The sequence below is a fragment of the Folsomia candida genome, unplaced genomic scaffold (genome assembly GCF_002217175.1).
Source record: "Folsomia candida strain VU population unplaced genomic scaffold, ASM221717v1 Fcan01_Sc002, whole genome shotgun sequence".
NCBI lineage: Eukaryota > Metazoa > Arthropoda > Collembola > Entomobryomorpha > Isotomidae > Folsomia > Folsomia candida.
Genome location: NW_019091194.1, coordinates 16,205,645 through 16,226,197, shown reverse-complemented (window position 1 = coordinate 16,226,197; position 20,553 = coordinate 16,205,645). Strand labels below are relative to the sequence as shown.

The following is a 20,553-nucleotide window of genomic DNA, read 5'->3' as shown; positions in this document are numbered from 1 at the left end:
GTAGAATATAATAATAAGTCGGTCCGATTTTAAAATCCAACCTCCATGGTTAACGACATTTCCTGTTTTTTTTGCACACACCTCAAAAATAATACTCAGATAGTAACACTCTCTGCGTGTGAGTGCATGTATGTAGATCAACTTAGATAAATAATTTGCACTGTGTTACTTTTTGATGACGAATCTCTGCATGAACATTCATAGGTTAAAATGCAGACTAATCATAATCATGAGTTTTGATCATCCCCTCTTGAACAAAGGTCTGCACGTTATTTGGTAGGTTTGGCTTTACAGGAATTCGATGCTTTGGGTGTCACGAAGATCAGTTTGAATTTGTCCTCGACTCACATGACAAAATGGAGTGTGTCCAATTTGGATCCGTTTCGGTTTCGGTGGATCAATGGCTAATTGGCTTGTCTGCCTGATTACTGCCCGCACACTCTGATTTGTGGATTTGGCAGTGCACTTTGTAGGCTCTCTCCACATTATTTGTGGTACCATTTTATTAGTATTTCAAGGCAAAGCTTCTTCATGGAACTGATGAGGAATTTATTGTTTCCTGTAGCAGCGAGACTTCATTTCATTCTTTTACGATTTGGTCAGGGTGGATCACGGCTTATGTAAACAATCCTTGTTTTAAAGCTTGAATTTTTGTGTAGTATTTAGCACTTCCTGTAGTTTTAATTACAAGCTACCAATCAATTAATCTGACTATTATAAATTCATAATAATGCATTCCTAAATTCAAATGAGAGTGACCCTGAGCAAAGTGCACAAGTTTACTATGATTAGATATCATTTTGTGTCTTGTCTAACTTTCTCCACTTTCAAACGTTAGCAACGAGTTGATACTCGCATGTAAGATTAAAGTGATTACGACTTTGCATGATCTGTAACAATGACGTGGGAGAACGTGGTACATGGCGACAAACAATGACAACGATTATGCATTACAGCCTCCTCCCCACTACTGTTTGTTTGTTGTACACATCCACACTCTTTGTCAGATTTGCACATAAATTCGCCACGGCCATGAACGAAAAAGGACTTTGAAAGCTCCAAAAGTTTGACCACTAAATGTTTCCTGCGTTCCAAATCTGTCTGTCAGTTCCACTTCCCCTGCTCCAGTCACACCTCGTCTATCTTCTCTCTCTCGCTCTCTCGGAGTTAAACTCTTGGCAAATATTATTTGCGCAATCTGGGCAAAGAAATCATTGATTAAACATTGACCTGAGAGAAAATTGTGAGATAACTTTTGCGCCCAATTATTACTTTTGTAATCAGTATTTGCTTCTTATCTCATCTCATCAACGAGCTGAGACAAGGAAACGGAACGAACCTAGAAAATCATTAACCATACAGACCTACAGTAGGTTTATGGTCGAGCTACAGAGCTTTTGTGGGTAAATCCGTTTTCTCCCGTCTTCCAGGCACATGCTATTCTGACCCATTCTGTAGCTTTGCCCAATGGTTGTGAATATATACGTACGTGTATCAGAGACGTATGCGAAAGTTTTGTCAAGTTTCTTATCCGGTCAGTTGGTGCAGTGAGTGGCCAAATCTCTAGAAATTTTTATTGGTTTCTTTTACTGGATTTGATACATACAACTTGCTGCAGAGGAAGAGAATCGAATAAAGGAAAAGTTGTGAATGGTATGTTCGACACGGAAACAATAAGATTGGAAACATCAGCAGCAAGGCGGACGGAGGAGGAAAGCACGGGTTTGGTGAGAACCACTTTCTCCGGAGAAAAGTTGACTCGCTTCATAAATCTCAAGACTCTGTGTGGCTGTTTGTTTCATCGTTCCTCATATTTGAAGTTGAACGCCTTGGGAAATAAGCACGAGGACGGGTGCAGCTTTAAAACCACAGGTCAGTTCGAAGTATTCAAGGTGTGCATACATATATCCATATTTTAGTCGCTTTTTTTTACTACTTATGGTGTGTGGAAAGGGTCGATGAGTATGTATTTTCAGGTGATTTGGACGCGTGTGTTATTGATTAATTGTATGGTTATCGATCTTGTGCGTATGCATGTGAACAACGCATCTCATTTGCTAACGTGTACATGCATGCATACAGATATGTGTATGTACATATTGTATACACCCGTTTTATTTTATTTGAGCTCGACGTGCGTATTCATCCCCCGGATTTGTGGTCGGTTCTTTATTCATCCTGTGGACTAACTCATGCCCAGATTCTTTATCGGGGGTGGGATGGTCGATATCGAAATGATTATTGTGTTGATATTACCGGCTATATTACATATCAATCTGACACAAATCAGAGAAAACCTATCGGTTGGAGAAATTCCGAACAACAACCTTAAAAATTAACGGGAAATCTGGAAGCAAATTGCAGGATATTAAATATTTAGTAGGTTTACTTATGCATGGATAAGTAAGCATAGAATTGGAATTTGGATTTCTTCTTCCTGTAGAATATTTTGGTAGAAGTGCTTGATTAAATAAATCATGCGAGGACTCGTGTTGTCGTTTCTTAAGCTATAAAGCCGTACGTACAATAAATCCTTGTCTAGTTGCAAGATTGGGCTGGCATCAAAAGATTTCTTTCCAGCCAGTTTAGCTTACAGAAGTATAAAATGCTTCTCAGATTTCGACATTGACTGCAGTGCATACGCAACTTCTTGACACACATCTTCACTTTTTGGCATTTCTTTCTAGATAATACCAGCATGTGAGTATATGTGCATACACATAGCTTTACTGGAAGCCATAATGTAGCGTAATCTGACACCATAAACATTTTATGACTCGGTTCAAAATGCATGTTTGGCTAAGAAATTCCTATTAGGCGATTATACGAAACGAGGCAATAATGCAACATGATTAAATTGTCCCAAGCAGTTGTACTAACAACACTAACAAGTCTCGAGCCTGTGCCATTTGAGAAGCTGTCAGGTATTTTGCAGAGATAAATATATACACAATCCAGTCCTGTATTCTGATACGTATGAGCGAATTTATTTCAATTAAACGAACTGGCACCTTGTCAGGCTGCAGTTGACATTTCAGAGGTTAACCAACCAAGAAATCCATAATCCGCATGCACCATGCAACGGCCTCTTCGCAGATATTTATCCTTTTAGTTTCTCATATATATTGAGAAGAAGATTACAGTTGGGAAGAATCAAAAACTGTCAGTGAGTGGGTTTGATGACTTTTGTGAATTCCTGATAAAAAATTCCTCGCATTTTTTATTCCCTCACGTGACGAAGTGCATATGATAGATTTGTGCAAAATGGCCCTGTACCATCAAAAGATGAAGCTGTAGCATAATGCATCATGTTCATCATCCTTGCCTTGTTTGGCTCATTAACTTTAATTTTGTGGCAAAGCATTACATAGCTCATGTACACACGTGGTAAAGAACTCTTGCCTATAAACTCTTGCCTGCTTGTGAGACTGGAGAGAAATGAACCCAGTCAGTAGCCTTCTGCCAGTCTCGGTGTGCTGCACGATGTGGGAGTTACTTTTCGAGGAGTGAAGTGCAAGGAAAACTTTGAAAGTGGTCTCTCGGCTTTGTGCTCATAGTCTCCAAGCAATTTCTAAACACACCAACGACGACGTAGCGGTGTGAAATCCTTATTTGCTCAAACTATACCGTGTAATAGTAAAACCCGGGTGCAACTACCGGGTGCATGGCGGAGAAATAAATGGGAATTGTAACCCGGATGTAAAACGACTTTGTGTCAAGTACATGGACTTTCGTGCATTAAGTCAGTGCGTTACATGGTCTGCTCGGAGTATGATCGTAACGAAATCTTGCTCTCTATCTCGCTGAGGAAATGCAGAAAATCGTTCTGCGTAATTTATCGAGTCAAGTCTGATTTGAAACGCAAATGACGAAAAGACTGATTTTATTTTTTTGTCTCTCCTCTGGAAACGATCCAATTTAAATAAGATTCACTTTGGAGTGGCAAGAGGGAGAAAGTGAAAGTTGAAAGTGTCGGATTATAATAAATATTCTTAAAGTGGAGAAACGTGCCGAATTTCTTGCCTACACTCGATCGAATCAATTAAGGTTCTACTTACTTATATTCCATGAATTACGTAACTTTGTTTTGAGTGACTTTCTTGCAAATCAAACAACATATTTGAGCAGATCAGTTGAAGTGGCAGCTTATACATGCACAAAAGCAAATCATAACTTATAGCACACATTGTAAACTCAAATTCAATATTATTGTTTGTGAGATTAAACCTTAATGCAGTGGACACGATATTATTACTGGCAAAATGAGTCCATAGTCAAATCCCACATAATATTCATCTCATATGCTAATGGTTGTTTTGTGCTGGTATAATTTATCTGTCATCCTCCAACCATACCAGCATCAGCTTTATCATCATCAATGACGAGATCCATCAACATCAACCCCCATTCATTCATTGACTACGCGGACTGAGGAATGCCTCAGCTTTTGTACTCTGCTGAGTGAATCTCTCTGGGATTCGTCCTTGTAACCTAAACTCCATACAATTCAAGGGGATGCATGATAGTGTGCAATATGAGGCTACGAACGAATGATGTGAATTGTATTATAACTCTTTAAAACCACAACAGAACAGAAAGTGGTTTTAATTCGGCAATCTCCGTAATCTCCATTAAATTCTGCCCGAAGGAGGATGCTCGATAAATATGCATGTTGAATTGTCAACATAATTTTCCAATCAAGGATTTGTTGATTCTATTTATTCCTCTTTAGCGATGGGGATGTGATCCATGGGGAAAATTACACCGCTGTTGTTGTTGAAACGTCTTTTTATGAACAGTAAAGTTTTTATTTCAAAGTGAGAGGATTATTCATATTCAAATCGAACGACTGGCCAAATTACTTATTAACTGTTATTGATATCGCTACATCCGATTTACATTTGGTCTTCTCTTGTCTGTGGAAAGGTGACAGTTTACCAAACTTCGTGTCTCGAGTTTACCAAAAGTTGCGTGCTTGCAATACTTTGTCATCAGTGGAAATTAAATCAGTATCTAATCAGCACGCGTCCCTAATCTTTTCGTAATTAAAGATTATTTACTACATTTCAAGTAGAAATGGGTGATAATAATTATCCGCCGAATATTGTGTAGTACAAACACGACTTTGCTTATTGCATTGAGCAGCAGTATCACTAAATCGACGACACCGCTGTGTTTGTTATTAGAACCAATTGAAAATATTTCCTGGTTATATACACATACCAAGCTCAACATTGACGTGAGTGGGATAATTTTGGCGTTGCACACTGCTGTGTCGTGTGTTAGTGCAGATGTCAACGGGATGGATTCAATATTTTCTTACTTTCTCGTCTTATTGGGCTCAGTTTAAGTGAATACACTCTAATTACAGATATTCTTAATTAGTTTGGTGGTGGCAAAGTTTCGACGTATTGGACCTTGATTCATTATTTAGGACATAATGGTTTCATGAAAAGTCTACGAATCACTGCAACGGACTGGAAGATTAAATTTGCTGTAAAAACTTTTAACACGAAGGTGTGGTGGCATCATTCCATTTGACAATATGTGTGTTCTTGGGTTAAAAAATATCAGAGTGATAAAAAATTAATTACACAATCAAAAATTGTTAACTGCCAGCAAAAACTCAATTAAGGCTCAGCACTATTTAGCAAATGATTATATTCAAAGTGACACCGACAGCAGTATGTTTCCATTGTCAAAGTGCGTCGCATAAAGACGAAATAAATGATCATGGAGAAAATGGACGAGGAACAGTCTGAGAAAGACTTTGAGTCGAATCAGACAACTTCTTCCAGAATGCCAGTGGACGAAGATCGAATTTCTTCAATTTGGAGTGAGTGCTACTGCTGTACATACATAAAAATTGGTGGGGATTCGTTGCATGAGATTGTTCTACATACAATTGTGCTATTTATTGTTTGTGTTATTCTCATTACATAATATTTGTCAATAACGTATCAATTATACTTATGGCTTAATACTTCTTCTTCTATAAATAATTGTTCAGGCTTGAAAATAGTGTGACAACAATGGCTCAGTTTTATAATCTGTATTGCTGCAGTTTATCTCAATTTGGTGCTAGTGCATCTAATGAGGAACTGAAACAAGAAAACCGTAAAACGGAATCGTTGAGATCTTTGTAGAGTGACAAGATATTAATATTACCAAAAAATGGTGACATGTTATGCATAATTCCATGGACGTAATATGCAAGACCTAAGTAGGAGTGAGTGATTGCATAGACTATTTATGGAACTTGCCCAGTTTCTTTTGCCAAGATCAACTGCAAAGTTATCTTGTATTATATAACACCCACCTTGACATTTTGTGTTCCATTTAATTTCCTGATATTTGTAACCAACTCTATTATGCATATCATCTGGAGTTTGTCATAATGCACCAGTTTGCGGGTGAAAGAAATGATAACAACGCAGTTTATGTTTTTTTGCAGACGAGATGCTGGACAATGAAAACGACACTTTGCGCGAACGGGTTGGAGATTTGGAGAAGAAGGTGTACGAGTCGCGAGATGAGATTTTGTGCCTCCGAGCCACTCTGGCCGACGTTCTGCGAAGAATCACCAATCTCGAAGGGAGCAGAGGTACCTTAACTTTCCATTCATTTTTCGCTATATTTTCAGTAATTGCCGTAAGAATCCTTGTCAATTATCTGCAATCAAGCATCCGATAAGATAATTGGATTTGAGATTGGAACCCATCATCTTTTGTCGTAATCTAGCTAGCTCATTAAATTTCCATCCAACTTATTTCCTCCCCGATTCTGATTTGACAGCCTGGCCTTCACCTTCATTTAACCCTTTGAATAGCATTCCAGAATATTTAAATTACACATTGCATACGACGCAGTGGAGATTTTACTCAGTTTCATTTATTTTTTTGCAAAAAAATAATTGCATAGAATCGTTCCTCGCATAATTGCGTCGGCTACTGAGACCTGAGACCCAATTTGTTTTTAGAATAATTTTCAACATGGTGACCTCGATTTATTAAATATCAAGTCTATTAGCTGGACAAGCATTCTCCGCTTATGCACACCGGTCGGTGTGTTACATAATCTCGAGTCGATCAATATATGCATTTTGGGAGCATCTCTTCCACTGTCTCCCGTATTGCAGACAATTGGCGAACAACATACGTACCATGCATTTCTAACCCATGCACTTGCACACAGTTTAGAACTTACAGTTCCACACTGCATGTACTAATAAGTTGTCAAAATTATAATTTTCAATGCACAAAAGCATGCCGGTTATTAAGATGAAGCTATCGCGAATATCGGTAAAAGGATTCCCCAATTTTAATAAATTTGTACAGTTCCCAGACACAGTTGTCAAACACCTCTGCATTGGGATGACAAAGGACATTGGGTCCGATTATTGACCAACAATTTCAAAGGGAAAGTAGGCAAAAACACTTGTGTGTAATGGCATTTCTTAAGTAAATGATGGTGGTCTATTACTAACACGTACAACACTTCATAATAAATACGAGGCATTTATTATTCGCAGGTATACGCGAGGATGCTAATATGTCGGGATTAAATTAGCATTGAGCAAATTGAGTGGGTGCTAACACTGTTAACTGCACAATGCAAATGTGCAACAGAAAGATGTACATACATTCATCTCAAAGAAAATGGACTAACTAAGCGTTCCATTGTTTTCTGATTTGTGCTCTCAACCCACTTACTTTGATCTTAGGATGTAAATACGGCAGAATATAAAGAGCATCCTTATTCTTGATAAAAGTTGCATGTGCATTGCATTTCCTACCTGAATGAGCACGACCATACCTCACACGCACATTTAAATCTGCACAGGGATTAATTAAAAATCCATTTACTCCACTCATGACTCATGTTGGGGTATGTACATATATACATAGTTGATAGGTGCAGTTACACATGTATGCATCTAGCAGACGACAACCCATTTAATTAAAGCAAATTCAGATCAAAAGAGAAAACGCATATATTCGCAATTCGAGTTCAACAACGCACAAGTAAACAAATACATAACTCATCACTGCTGTTTATCTTGCACTCATTTGAAATTTTGGCGATATTGAAAGTCATGAAAATCCTGACCCAACGCAAATTGAAGAATTGTAAATATATTGTAGCCCGCAGAGAGTCGTGTGGCAAGAGCAAGGTTAAAAAGAGGGTTACACAGTGAGGAAGACATTAACCTTGTTAAATAGTAGACTTGCTTTTTTGAAAGATGTAATATATTCTTCGTGCCGTTTTTCCTATGTTCTCAAGTACATCACGAATAAATTTAAGTCGAGTGAATTGTTTGAAGTACTTAAGAAATTGCTACTTTGGATGCATGAAAGAATTATGTTTCCATTAAATTTCTCCCGACCACCGAATCAATCATCATCGTCCTAGAATGCCCGTGGCGATCTTATACCGTCAGAAATCATAAGATGGTCTTAAATTACATGCAAGCACAGCAGGCGTAAGTTCGATAAATTGATTAGTGTACTGCGAGGACAAAATGCGTACAATGGTCGAGCAGCCCATCTGGACAGTTTCACAACAAAAAGCTAGAAATAGAAGATAAAGAAATCATAACTTCGATTAGTAATTTGCCAGAAGGGAAGTTTTTCATTCAGCATATTTTTCATAATCAGAGTCGAGCATGCCACATTATGCGATGCATTCTCACGAACCAATCACATTACGAGCATGAATGATATGAAATGTGAGGTTAAGTCGAATGTTTGGCTATCAGATAATGGAGGAGCACAAGTTCATGTCTTGGATATTGGCAATTTAGATGGAGATTAAGATTGGCTTAAAAGTATCCGAGCCATTTAGAAGCAGAATGATGGTAGTCATGAAGTGGCTCATTTCGAAACAGCTCTGGAGACATTTCAGTTATTTCATTGAATGAAGCCCAAGATAGGACACATGATGATTGCTTCTTTTCTTGTCAGCAAACTCTGACCGTGCCATACATTTTATCTGGAGAATTATGTGTTTTGCAGACACATAGAAGTCTGTATATGCATTAAAAGTGCATTCCATACATTTATAGTTTCTTTCTATGTATGTCGACTCTACTAATATGCAAACATGGTTTGGCAAGTAAATGAATCATCTGTAGTCACATGCATATATGTAGGCTCTAGAGCGTTGAATTTCTCACTTAATTACATGTTGGCTTATATGAAATATGTAATTCCATCCAAGTGTATTTACTCTGGTATTGCAATGCACATAAATTAAACGTGCATGTGTCTGTATTTTGTTTCGCACATTCACAGCGTATGTAACATCAGACCACATTTAGCACAACCATTATAGTTATAGTATGAGCTAAAACGCTGAAACAGGAAAAAGTCATGCATAGAAGGTCTCTCATATTCCTGCAGTATTACGTTTCCGAACTGTTGGCTGTGATCTGTGATGGACACTCTTGTTACTTGCACATTCTGTGTCACAACAAACAGATTTCGTTCCAATCCATTTGTTATTGTACGTCCAACGAAAGCTTAGTGAATTTTTGGTGATGGACTAGTTAATGAATTCTACACTATTAAAGTAAATTGAGATGAGCCGTCATTTCGCCACCACGCAGACGGCGGTTTACGCCTTGTCGAGTGCGGAATGGGCATATCCTATAATTAAAAATAATTTATGTACAGGTCCAGGCGGCCCACAGCTGCAATTACATCACCAGCAACAGCACATTACGAATGGTGGTGGGAGCAGTCCGCATCATGCCCACTTCAAAGAACCACTAGGTCGACTTCGCGTCTACGCCACAAATTCCGACCCCAGTCGTGTGGATTGGCGGAGATCCGGACTCACCAACGGTCACGGGCAAAACCAGCATGGACCCAACTCTAATCTAAATAGGTACGTACGCAAATACGCGCATATTGTTATGCAAAGGAAGCAATAGTGACTAACTCTGTTCATGGGCATGGGTGTGCCTTCAAGTCCATGAAAAAATAAAGTAAAGTCAAATCAATTTCTCCTTATCCAGACCTAAGCATTAAATGTAGTATTTTAGTGGCAAGTTGTACGGTCATGCTACTAGTCAACAAGTTTACCTATATTGATTCAGAGTGGGGTTACTTCTCACAAAATATCCAAAACAATAAAGCTGCTGTCTAACTTTTATGAAACCTGCTAGTTCCGCATGTTAGCCGAGTAAGATAACAGAAAATATGTTTATTTTGCTATATTTTGACCGAAACCAATTATACCCTAATGCTCTTGATAAGATAATGATACTAAAAGAGATAATAACTCCATCCTCCCAACTATTTCGTAATAATGGAAGAAGCTATTACCCACACGAGTCTTTCTGCTAGATAATTTATGTCCATTTCATGGATAGATAATCGACGTATCTAGTATAATCATGGGCATCGGATACTTATGATTTATTGTCATCATGTTCTTGGTCATATTCTCCTTCCCACAATAGACGGATAAATCACCACCAGTCGACGGGCAGCCTCCATTCTGCGGATAGCCAAAGTTCCAACGGCCTCTCTCCGTCACCATCACCCTCCCCGCACAACAACAACCGGGCCACACCCTCTCCACGGAACGGAACGACCCCTTCCAGCCCAGGCCCAGCAGCAGTTGTTCCCCAGCAGCAAAGAAACGGAGGGGCCACACCCACGCCCAACGGCACCACTCCGTCCCCTCTGGCGAAACGGTGGAGCTCCACCAGCGACTTTCATAGCGGGAGCAATCCGTCCTTATTCTCACAAAACAGCGCGATGGCAGCCAGGTAGGTTTCCTTCAGTGCCGTTAATTAATCTATATGTACGCATTATGTATGAATTATGGCCTCACTTTGCGTGTGTAGTGCTCAAAAAAACGAAAACTGCATATTCTTCGCGACCTTGTTTGCTAGGTGGTTTTCCTTTGTTTAAGAGTCAAGCTAGCATTAACAACGACGTTTTGTGACGAGAGACACATTGTTAACTGTGTGATGAGAAAGAATTTTAAATTTTTCATGATGCTCCTTGAAAGAGCTTAACCCTGATCTTGATAATTTACATCCCACCACAAGAACGTAACACGGCTTTCTGTAGAAGTAGAATATTCATAGTCGAATGAACAGGAAATCCCTTTGTACGAATGGCACGACACACCAAGAGTTTGCGGTAATTGTTGTGTGAGTGATGTTCTCTTCAGTTATCAGAGGTAATTAAATAGTTTGTTGTATAATTTTTTTTATATAAAAGCGTCGCCAATTATTATTTGAACAATATGGCGATTCAAGGGGTTGATTTATTTAGTCACTGCAAACTTCAAATGTCACGTCTCCTCATGAACCGTAATGCCCGTGTTCTGTTGTAAATTAAATAAGTGTTTTTGAGGTGCAGGTCAAAGTCGTGCGAATTCTCTGATTTGCACAATAGCAGTTCATTCTCAATGTGCATAACGTCGATTTTCTTTTTGATATATTTTAAGTCTGATAAGAATTGTGGTATTTGCCGTTTCAAGCACAAATGATATTCTTGCATGTTCAAAGTCACTGTGGTTTTATTTACTATGAGCTTTAATTCAATCAGGATACAGCCCTTACGAAATCAAGAATTGAAATCTCAAATGTTGATTTTTCAAGGAATCTGAAGGAGGCTTGCAAAAACATGAGAATGCTAATAATTCTTCACATTTTGAAAGTATCACATTACTTACATGCAAAACAAGTGCGTGTTATTCCTGATTCTAAATTGAATGAAATTGTAGTTTTTTTGTGAGATCATTACAAAAACTCATGCACGTTGTGTACGTAACGTATGTATGTGTATGTGCTTGAAATAAACTTGAAATGAACCATGAATGAAAGATGACAGGAGCGGTTTTCACACACGTTGGTTTTAATGAAGTTGCCATCGCTCAATCAATCTTTAAGACTTTGAAAACGTGTTGATTATTTCTGCGATCTTTTTTTTTCTACGTGTTGTTGTGGGTGGGAAGAAACATGAAAATGTGCTCATAAAAGATTTATTAGTGCTGAGAAATTAGTAAGCATGAAATGAAATAAGACAGTATTAATTGCGGATTAAATCTGCTTGAATGAAACCACAAAATTGAGGTAATCCGCAGCCTAAAAAATATTTATAGCTTTGCTGCCAGATTGTTGATTGAGTATTCATCGTGAAAGAAATGGTTGTTGTGAAGCGAGGAAGGCGAGAAAAAGAAGCTGCTTCGTTTTCAAAGATGACAGGGCCGATTTGGAATTTGAGTTTGATTTGGTGTGCTAATTTTCTTTCAGAAATAATGTAACGGCACGATCACTTCTCAATTTGCATGTGAAGACTCCTCATGTGAGGCACGGGTATGAATTCGTTTCATTTTGTTTTAATCACTTTTTTTAAGCTTTTTTTGGGTTAATCTTTACTCTACACAAGCATCACTTCTTCGACTCTCAAGAATTTGGGCTTATGGTTCTTTGTAATTTATGTACATTTGTGTTTTCCTTGTCTCTGAGTAATAGCTGTATCTCAGATTCTTATTGCTTTGCTTACAATTTTTACGATACCGTTTGTCATTTGTCAACCGAGTTAATAACTACATGTCGTCGGAGCGGCTGTTGTGTGCTGCGCTGTGTATGAAATATTTGACGTGTAACGCTTCATAATTCTTCAACAGTTTCATAATTCAATTTGATGTTTGTTCAACGGTATCACACCTGTTTGTTTATTATCACACTCGGAGCGGGCAAGCGTCGTTCGTATGAATTACAATTAAGGCTGAGGATTACTTTAATAAATAAATAGTAGTCACTACTCTTGTTAAGAAATTGGGTCACTCTGTGCTTGGCTGCTTGGTGGGAATTTTTCGGTCACTCAGAGCTACACAGGCAGCAGCAAATATGGGAGAATGTATAATGAATATGTGTAATTAGGAGATGGTATGATTATGCAGTTGAAAAATTAATGCACTTATTTTATTTACTATCCAATACACAGCACCAAGGACGCCATGTTCAACGGGGAAGAAGGAACAATCCGAATTTTCATGAGGGGTCGTCCTGTGACATTGTAAGTTTTTGTGCTACACAGGCTTTTTGCCTTCTTGGGTGAAGTACGCATATTTACATTGCATAATCCAAACTAGTCAGAACTTCCACCGGTATTCGCTTAGTATATGATCATTCAAATTATGGTCAATTTTAGTAGTCACCAAATTAAGTAGAAACGCCATTGAATTCTAAAATATGTATATAAAAATATGTATGCTCCTTCCAGGTACCTTCCGAATGCCCTCATTGACAACTACAGCTTATCCCGAGTGGCCACCGCACCCCTGGCCAAACTGAGGTTGGAATGGGTGTAAGTAACATTTTATCAAATAAATCTTAATGGTTCAAATTGCCCCTTGTCAAGTTAAGACAAATTACGGCTGCAAGTGCATCAAGTTAGCAAGGAAATTCATTTGTACCAATTATGATAGTGCGCAAATTTTTTACGTGATGGATTTACGTGCAATTAGACGTCTTTCACTAACACAAGATTTTTATGAGAGAGTGCAAATCTGCCCAAAGGCGACGGCGAGATCTGTATGGGCAAATAGTTTACAATTCATGTTGAGCTGTCATCAAGTCCCAAGCTAACTAAATAGGCTTCTTTATTGAAGTCTCAAGTTCTTCATTTCATCCCAAATATTTCTAATGCATGTATATTGACAATTAATCACCATGTCACAAATAGATCAATTTCATAGGACTTGATAGATTAAGGCTTTAACAGACTGGGTTAAAGATTTACAGCAGAAATGCATATACATATTCTTCCTTAAAATATTTCTTAACTTGATTAATTTTTGTTTGGTTTGTGGTAATTCAATTTCCTTCAATATGTAGGAAAAACTGGGTCTCATTCCGTCACCAGACCGTGGATGCATGAATACATTATCTTTTGCCTATCTTTATCCCATTGCATTCAACCGCATGTACAGTTAGCTCGTTTGTTTAACGTCTTCCTAGTTTCTTTGGTATTGCCACCACAGGCTTTTCAATTCGAGTCAATCAGACGACGACGATGGTTGACAATAATTTCTTTTGTTGGTTCAATTCACACAACAACAGCAGTCGGTGATTGCATTCAAGGCAGGCAGATTTGGATTATTTGCTGCATTACTACGACAAAAGTTCCTTTGGGGCCAGCCCAATGCCATGAAATGATTTTGCTGCATTTGGTTGAATGAACTATGCATTTCGTTCGCAAAACTCTCTTTCTCTACTTTGTTTGTTGGAATTGCATTTTTATGGGTCCAATTGGATTCAGGGTATCCTCATCGTCCCATTTTTAGACAGATTTTGGGCGTGGTATTGACATTGCTGACGGGCTTGGAATAAGATCATGCTTCACCTTAATAATAAAGTGTCAATTTGATGAGCATCTCGTAATTTCAGAATTTATGTAGTTTACCTGATCCTCAATTTGGCATTCTACTATAATTGCAGATACGGGTATCGAGGCAGAGACTGTCGAAGCAATTTATACTATCTCCCTACTGGGGAGATGGTCTATTTCATTGCCGCAGTTGTGGTGCTGTACAATATTGAAGAGCAACAACAAAGGCATTATTTGGGACACAATGATGATGTGAAATGGTAAGTTTCTCATGTATCCTCATTCTCTTGCTGTCCCTGAAAGTCTGAAAATAAATAAGAAAAAAATTGTTCCTTCCGGTGGAAAAACACCTGAACCTTTTTAACAAGTTTAAGATATCTATATTAATCTTGGGGAAGAAATTTAGCTTATGTACGAAGAGATATTGGCCAAATCTAATCTTTCGACTTGCCAATTTTCCGTGAAATTGGCATTATGTAAATGTATGCAATTGGAAAATTTCTATTAATACATTTTTCATCATCATTTTTATGAGAGCAAAAACAACACGTTATTGCAGTTGCATAAAGTCCCATAGAAGACATCGACATATATTTATGTATGTCTTATGTATACATTTATGTTGAAAGTTCTTATGAGGACACGATTGCTAACACTTTTACGATGCATAATAAATCTTGAAATAAACTTGGAGCGATTTTACGGTATTTTCTTGGAACACAGCGAAAATAATACAAAACTAAATCCTAAACAAAAAGATAAAATAAACTGACATTTATTGTTTCATATTTAATTTTCAGCATGGCAATTCATCCGAACAAATTAATTGTCGCCACTGGACAGTGTGCAGGGCACGACCGAAGAGAAGGCAAAGTAAGTAAACACATTTCCCACGATCCCATCTGCAGTTCGTCGCCATTAAAATCTCACTGTGATTGATTCGACACGTGATGGAGAAATGTTTATCGATGAAATTATAATCCGCCCATTTCTGATTGATGCATTTTATTCCTGAATACAGGCCCATGTCCGAATTTGGAATTCTGTGAGTCTTCATACACTGCATGTCATCGGCTTGGGAGATTTCGAACGCTCCATTTGTTGTCTCTCGTTCTCCAAAGCTGTAAGTTACGTCGTTGCTCCTTCTTGTGATAAATAAACAAATGCACCACACGACTATGTACAAGCGAATTTTATCCGTGGTCACATGGTTTTCAATTGTTGCACGTCCAATGTCATGCCCCTTGAATTAATTCGCTTCTCATGAAAACGTACGGCAATTACAAACTTGTCTATTTATGGCAATCAAAAAATGTAAATTTAAATGAAAAATATGAGCAAAATAATCTAATCTGCAAAACAGAGAATGTTTTTTCCTAATATGGGGCGTTAAATTATATATCGTGCCATGTTACATTGATCATGGGTTGGAAATGACGCCAAATATTGTGATAAATGATTTTCTTCTATTTCAGGACGGAGGTGCTTTACTTTGTATCATTGACGAGTCAAACGAGCACAACATTTCTGTATGGGATTGGCAAAAGGGTGAAAAAGGTTTCAAGTTGGCAGAGAATAAGGTGAGTCTCACTCAAGAGAGTGGAAAACTAATTGGTTTTATGTGGGCTCAAGATTAATCGGCCATTCATCAAGTGACCACAAACATGAAATATACTTCACTTGCGACGGATAGGACAACTTTGAAATTAAATTGAGTGAAATTAATTCATGGTCGGACTGTATATTTATTTCTTTTAATTTTGCCAAATTAAAATCAAATTGTCAAAGTCTTGGATTGCAAATGTGATGATATTCCATTATTCATTTTTTTATTAATTATTTTGACCCGGTCATTGTATGTCGCAAGATTGAATATGGCAAATCAATGACGCCTTCTTTTGCTATTATAGTGTTCTGGAGACACTGTGGTAGCAATGGAATTTCATCCCTTGGATAAAAACACCATCATCTCTTGTGGAAAAGGACACATTTCTTTCTGGACTTTTGAGAATTGTTGTTTGTACAAAAAGTTGGGAATTTTTGATCATCGGGATAAACCAAAGTATGTGACCTGCCTGGCTTTTACCTCGACTGGGGACATTGTGAGTAATTCAGAAGCTCATATTGAATATGCATAGATACTTATATGTACATACTTCCTTGTACTTAAAGCATATTTTTTCTGGTACTAGGTTTCTGGGGACTCGAGCGGAAATCTGCTCGTCTGGGCACGTGGCACCAATGTGGTCGCGAAAGCAGTTCGAGGGGCCCACGAAGGACCCGTTTTCAGTATTTATGCCATGAAGAATGGAGAAATTCTTACGGGTGGGGGGAAGGACGGGCGAGTGGTGAGTCAGTCCTTTATCAATACCATACAAAACGCATGACAGGGTCATGTGCTTAAAGTCGAACTTAATGTCAATTTTCCCTCAGGTGCAATGGGACATTTTGTCCTCAAAAGTTGAAGTTGAGACTGTGGTAAGTCACTGCATTTTGAGAGAGCTCTATTTTCTTGGTACAAAATCATTTTTCGCATTCAATTTTGTTGAAAACAAATTGGATGCGTTTAACCACAACCGTAGTAGTAATCATACTAATACGAAGTCTGGTTGAAATTGTGGCAAACCGAAAGTAAATTCTGATTATGTCATACGTACCTGCCCAATCTTGTCGTCAGTAAACCAGAGACTGCCAATTGCGGTTTTGATCATTAAAACCACCACCAACAGAGACATAAAATCCCGTTTCTCAAAAGAAGAAAAATATTTTGAAAATTATACCAGCAAAGAGCACATTGAAATCATCTTACTGCTAAGTCCGTTCCTTCGGGCATCATTCGGACTGTGTAAATTTTACCTGATTAGTTTTTTTGCAATCCAGTAGCAATTTCTCATGCTCATGTCAAATTCTTTTCTTTCCCTTTTAAGGAACTGCATATTAGCTTAGTAAAAAATAGACATGAAACAGAAGCAGATTCAAATAAATAGAATCGCTGATATACCGACCATACTTCTCTGAATGCAATTCATCAATCTCATTATGTCTTTGTGCTCTTTTGTATTGCAGGACAAAATTACATTGAATTGAAGGGTACTGTTTTTGCTGCATTATTACTGTGCAGAAATTCATCATATCACTCCCACACGAGCATTTATGGCAATAAGTCCTGTCTGAACATGGTAGTTGACAGCAATCAAAGTTTGACGTATATTATGAGCCGCTAATGAAATGAAAATTAATACTTTCAAGCTGATCATTATTACTTATGGTTCTCTCTCTCATTGTAAAGTTACATAAGTAAAGAGGTAGCATTTGTGAGCAGTAATTACAGATACACGCATATTTTTGATATCACGAGTTCACAACAAAAGAGCTTGTTGCACATGTAACCAAAATTGGAAAGTGCAAAATATGTGAGATTCAAAACGATAACCGATATATTAATTCATCTGTTTGAGTAATATGTTGTACATATGCACATTCCGATTGATTTCCTCGTGGAATGTAATCTATGTAGTACTTTTGTCATATTTCTACCATTTCACATCTTTATAACTGGACATATGTAAGTACATGAAAATTATGATTGCAGATTCCCGAGCAATATGGTCCAGTACGGATAATTACTGAAGGAAGAGGAAGTCAACTGATTGTGGGGACAACGAAAAACTGCATTTTGGCTGGAAGTTTCCAACTCCCCTTCCAACAAATCGTGCAAGGGGTATGTACTTATGAATCAACAGTGACCAGAGTTGCAGAACCAGTCACTTTTGTACTCATTTTGTTTCTGAACTGACTTGGCCTTAGCATACGGACGAGTTATGGGGCATGGCAATCCACCCAGAGCAACAACAATTTATCACCGGGGGTCACGATAAGATGATCATTTTATGGGATTCGTTATCACACACATCCGTTTGGTCTGTGGATTTCGATGTGAGTGTTTTTAATAATTGTGGAAAATGATGAATATCATTCACTTAAAAGACGTGTTTTGTGTTACAGGAAGCAATTCAGTCAACTTGTTTTTCACCTGATGGGTCTGTAATTTTCATTTTTAATACTTTCATAATAAATGTAAACCTGCGGGTTAGACCTAAATAGAATTTTGTTAATATTCAAAAGAATTACCATGTCGTACATAGTTTAACCATTACATATGGAACTTATATAGGTCTGTGATCATTGTGGGGACTGCGTTGGGTCACTGGTTTGCTGTTTCTGCTGAGACGAGAGAAATTATCTCACATCATAACGATGGCTCTGAGCCAATACAGGTCAGTTTTTTATTGCATTACCCATTTCTTCTATAGGACATGATTCTATGGTCAGTTGTTTTGAAATAATATATTGTTTTCTGGAACGCAGGTTGTTCGATTCTCACCGGACGGAAAAATGCTGGCAATAGGGTCGCGCGACAATATTATTTACATTTACCAAGCCAGTGACAACTTCCATAAATATAACCGTATTGGTCGTTGCTCTGTAAGTTGTTAAATTTAGTGTCGGTTTTATAGCTTATATTTTACTAAATTTATGTTGCAGGGACATTCAAGTTTCATAACCCACTTTGACTGGTCTGGCGATAGTACATTTTTGCAGAGCAATTCAGGAGATTACGAAGTATTGTTTTGTAAGTCTTCCTAAAGTTCATTGTACGAAGTGAGTACTCAAATTTGTAGTAATTCCAAACTCCCTATATTATTTAGGGAACGCTTCGGTCTGTCGTCAAATTCCACAGAGTTCACAACTTAGGGATACCGAATGGGCGTCTGCGACTTGCACCTTGAGCCCGTTGACATTAGGGATATGGCCAGAAAGTGCGGACGGCACTGATGTCAACGCAGCAGACAGGTCGCACGATAAAAGGTGACAATTGTGTTTTAAATTAGTGTACGTATAAATATAAATGCCATACAAATAACAATTTTTTCACCCACAGATTACTGGCTACAGGGGATGATTTTGGAAAAGTAAAGCTGTTTTCCTATCCTGTTACCCAGCCAAAGGTACCATACAAATTATTGTATATACTAGATTTAAGAGTGGTGTTATTGATTATGCTCTAATTGTGTGTTTTAAAGTTATTTTTTTAATTATGTATTTTTTTATCTTTCAGTCTTTGTGCCACACTTATGGAGGTCACAGTAGTCACGTTACAAATGTACAGTTTCTTCAAGATGATACGCGACTCATCACTTGTGGTGGCAAAGATTCCAGCGTCATGCAATGGGTTATTTGTTAGATTAGTACATAAATATATGAAAAACTGTGTACATGACTTGACTTGGAATTAGATAGTATATTATATATAGTCCACCATTGTATTGATCAATATTTTAAATCTCGCACACCACGTACATTTTAAACTCGAAACTAGAATGTATAATAACGGGGTCCTTTATTGACTAAACATTTGGCGTTGGTGGGGAGCATTTCGTCTGTTAACACGTAGTAGTATTATTATGTCACTTATTTCATCCATCCTAATATTGAGTATTCTGAAGGAACACTCTTCAATTTAATTCAACATGAATTATTTAGCATGTAAACTATTGTAAACGTTACCAATATCTGAATAATATTTCGCCTTAAATAAGCAATTTCAGAAATTAGTGCGGATGGATGGATGGGTGGGTTGGTACTCCTAGATGAATAATACTTTGCGAGAGAGTTCAAATTTGCATAATCAAAAGTACAAGTTTTTTCATGTAACTTTTTGTGTACGAGATTTGACCCACAATTTGATTTTTTTATTTGGTTGAAAATATTTTCATTTTGTTAATTTCTTCTGAGCTAATGACTTTATAAGCATTGAATTCACTTTTTCTGATGAATTATGTATGTATATGGTTAATGTTTACTTTGGACATGCAGAACCGTAAAAAAATATTATAATCTAGTTTAGCAGTGGAAATCCTGAAGCTTGTCATGAAATAAAGTTCTATAACTGACTGTAAACCTCGTGTGGCCCATGGGGCCAAAGTCTTTATAAATATTATTGTCCCATTTTCATCTCATACTTGAATATTATTCACATTCAGAACTTAGAACTGCCTGCGAAAGAACTGTATTCATACATGCATCCATATATACATCGATCGATGTTGTTGCCATCTTAATGATGACATAACCTGACACTTGACCCGATAAATATTAGATAAATGCAATCCGGATACATGCGACACTATCACAA

General features: G+C 37.6%; 1 protein-coding gene across 1 annotated transcript; it reads left to right on the top strand.

Annotated features, from left to right (window-relative positions):
• The first annotated feature begins 1,070 nt into the window (after positions 1-1,070).
• LOC110842973 (echinoderm microtubule-associated protein-like 2) lies at positions 1,071-20,318 on the top strand. The gene is made up of 23 exons (XM_035848690.1): positions 1,071-1,872; positions 6,455-6,604; positions 9,675-9,888; positions 10,466-10,777; positions 12,275-12,337; positions 12,972-13,043; positions 13,251-13,334; positions 14,468-14,617; positions 15,158-15,230; positions 15,379-15,480; positions 15,833-15,937; positions 16,268-16,459; positions 16,550-16,705; positions 16,791-16,835; positions 17,950-18,078; positions 18,165-18,293; positions 18,363-18,397; positions 18,532-18,634; positions 18,726-18,842; positions 18,903-18,990; positions 19,067-19,226; positions 19,300-19,366; positions 19,477-20,318. The coding sequence occupies exons 1-23, from the start codon at positions 1,656-1,658 to the stop codon at positions 19,600-19,602; spliced, it is 2,889 nt and encodes a 962-aa protein (XP_035704583.1). The 5' UTR covers positions 1,071-1,655; the 3' UTR covers positions 19,603-20,318.
• The last annotated feature ends 235 nt before the right edge of the window (positions 20,319-20,553 follow it).

Coding starts and splice junctions, on each gene's coding strand:
- LOC110842973 (XM_035848690.1), top strand. CDS start 1,656: ATGTTCGACACGGAAACAATAAGATTGGAAACATCAGCAGCAAGGCGG. Junction 1,873..6,454: donor GTGCAGCTTTAAAACCACAG/GTCAGTTCGAAG, acceptor GTTTTTTTGCAG/ACGAGATGCTGGACAATGAA. Junction 19,227..19,299: donor GACAGGTCGCACGATAAAAG/GTGACAATTGTG, acceptor TTTCACCCACAG/ATTACTGGCTACAGGGGATG.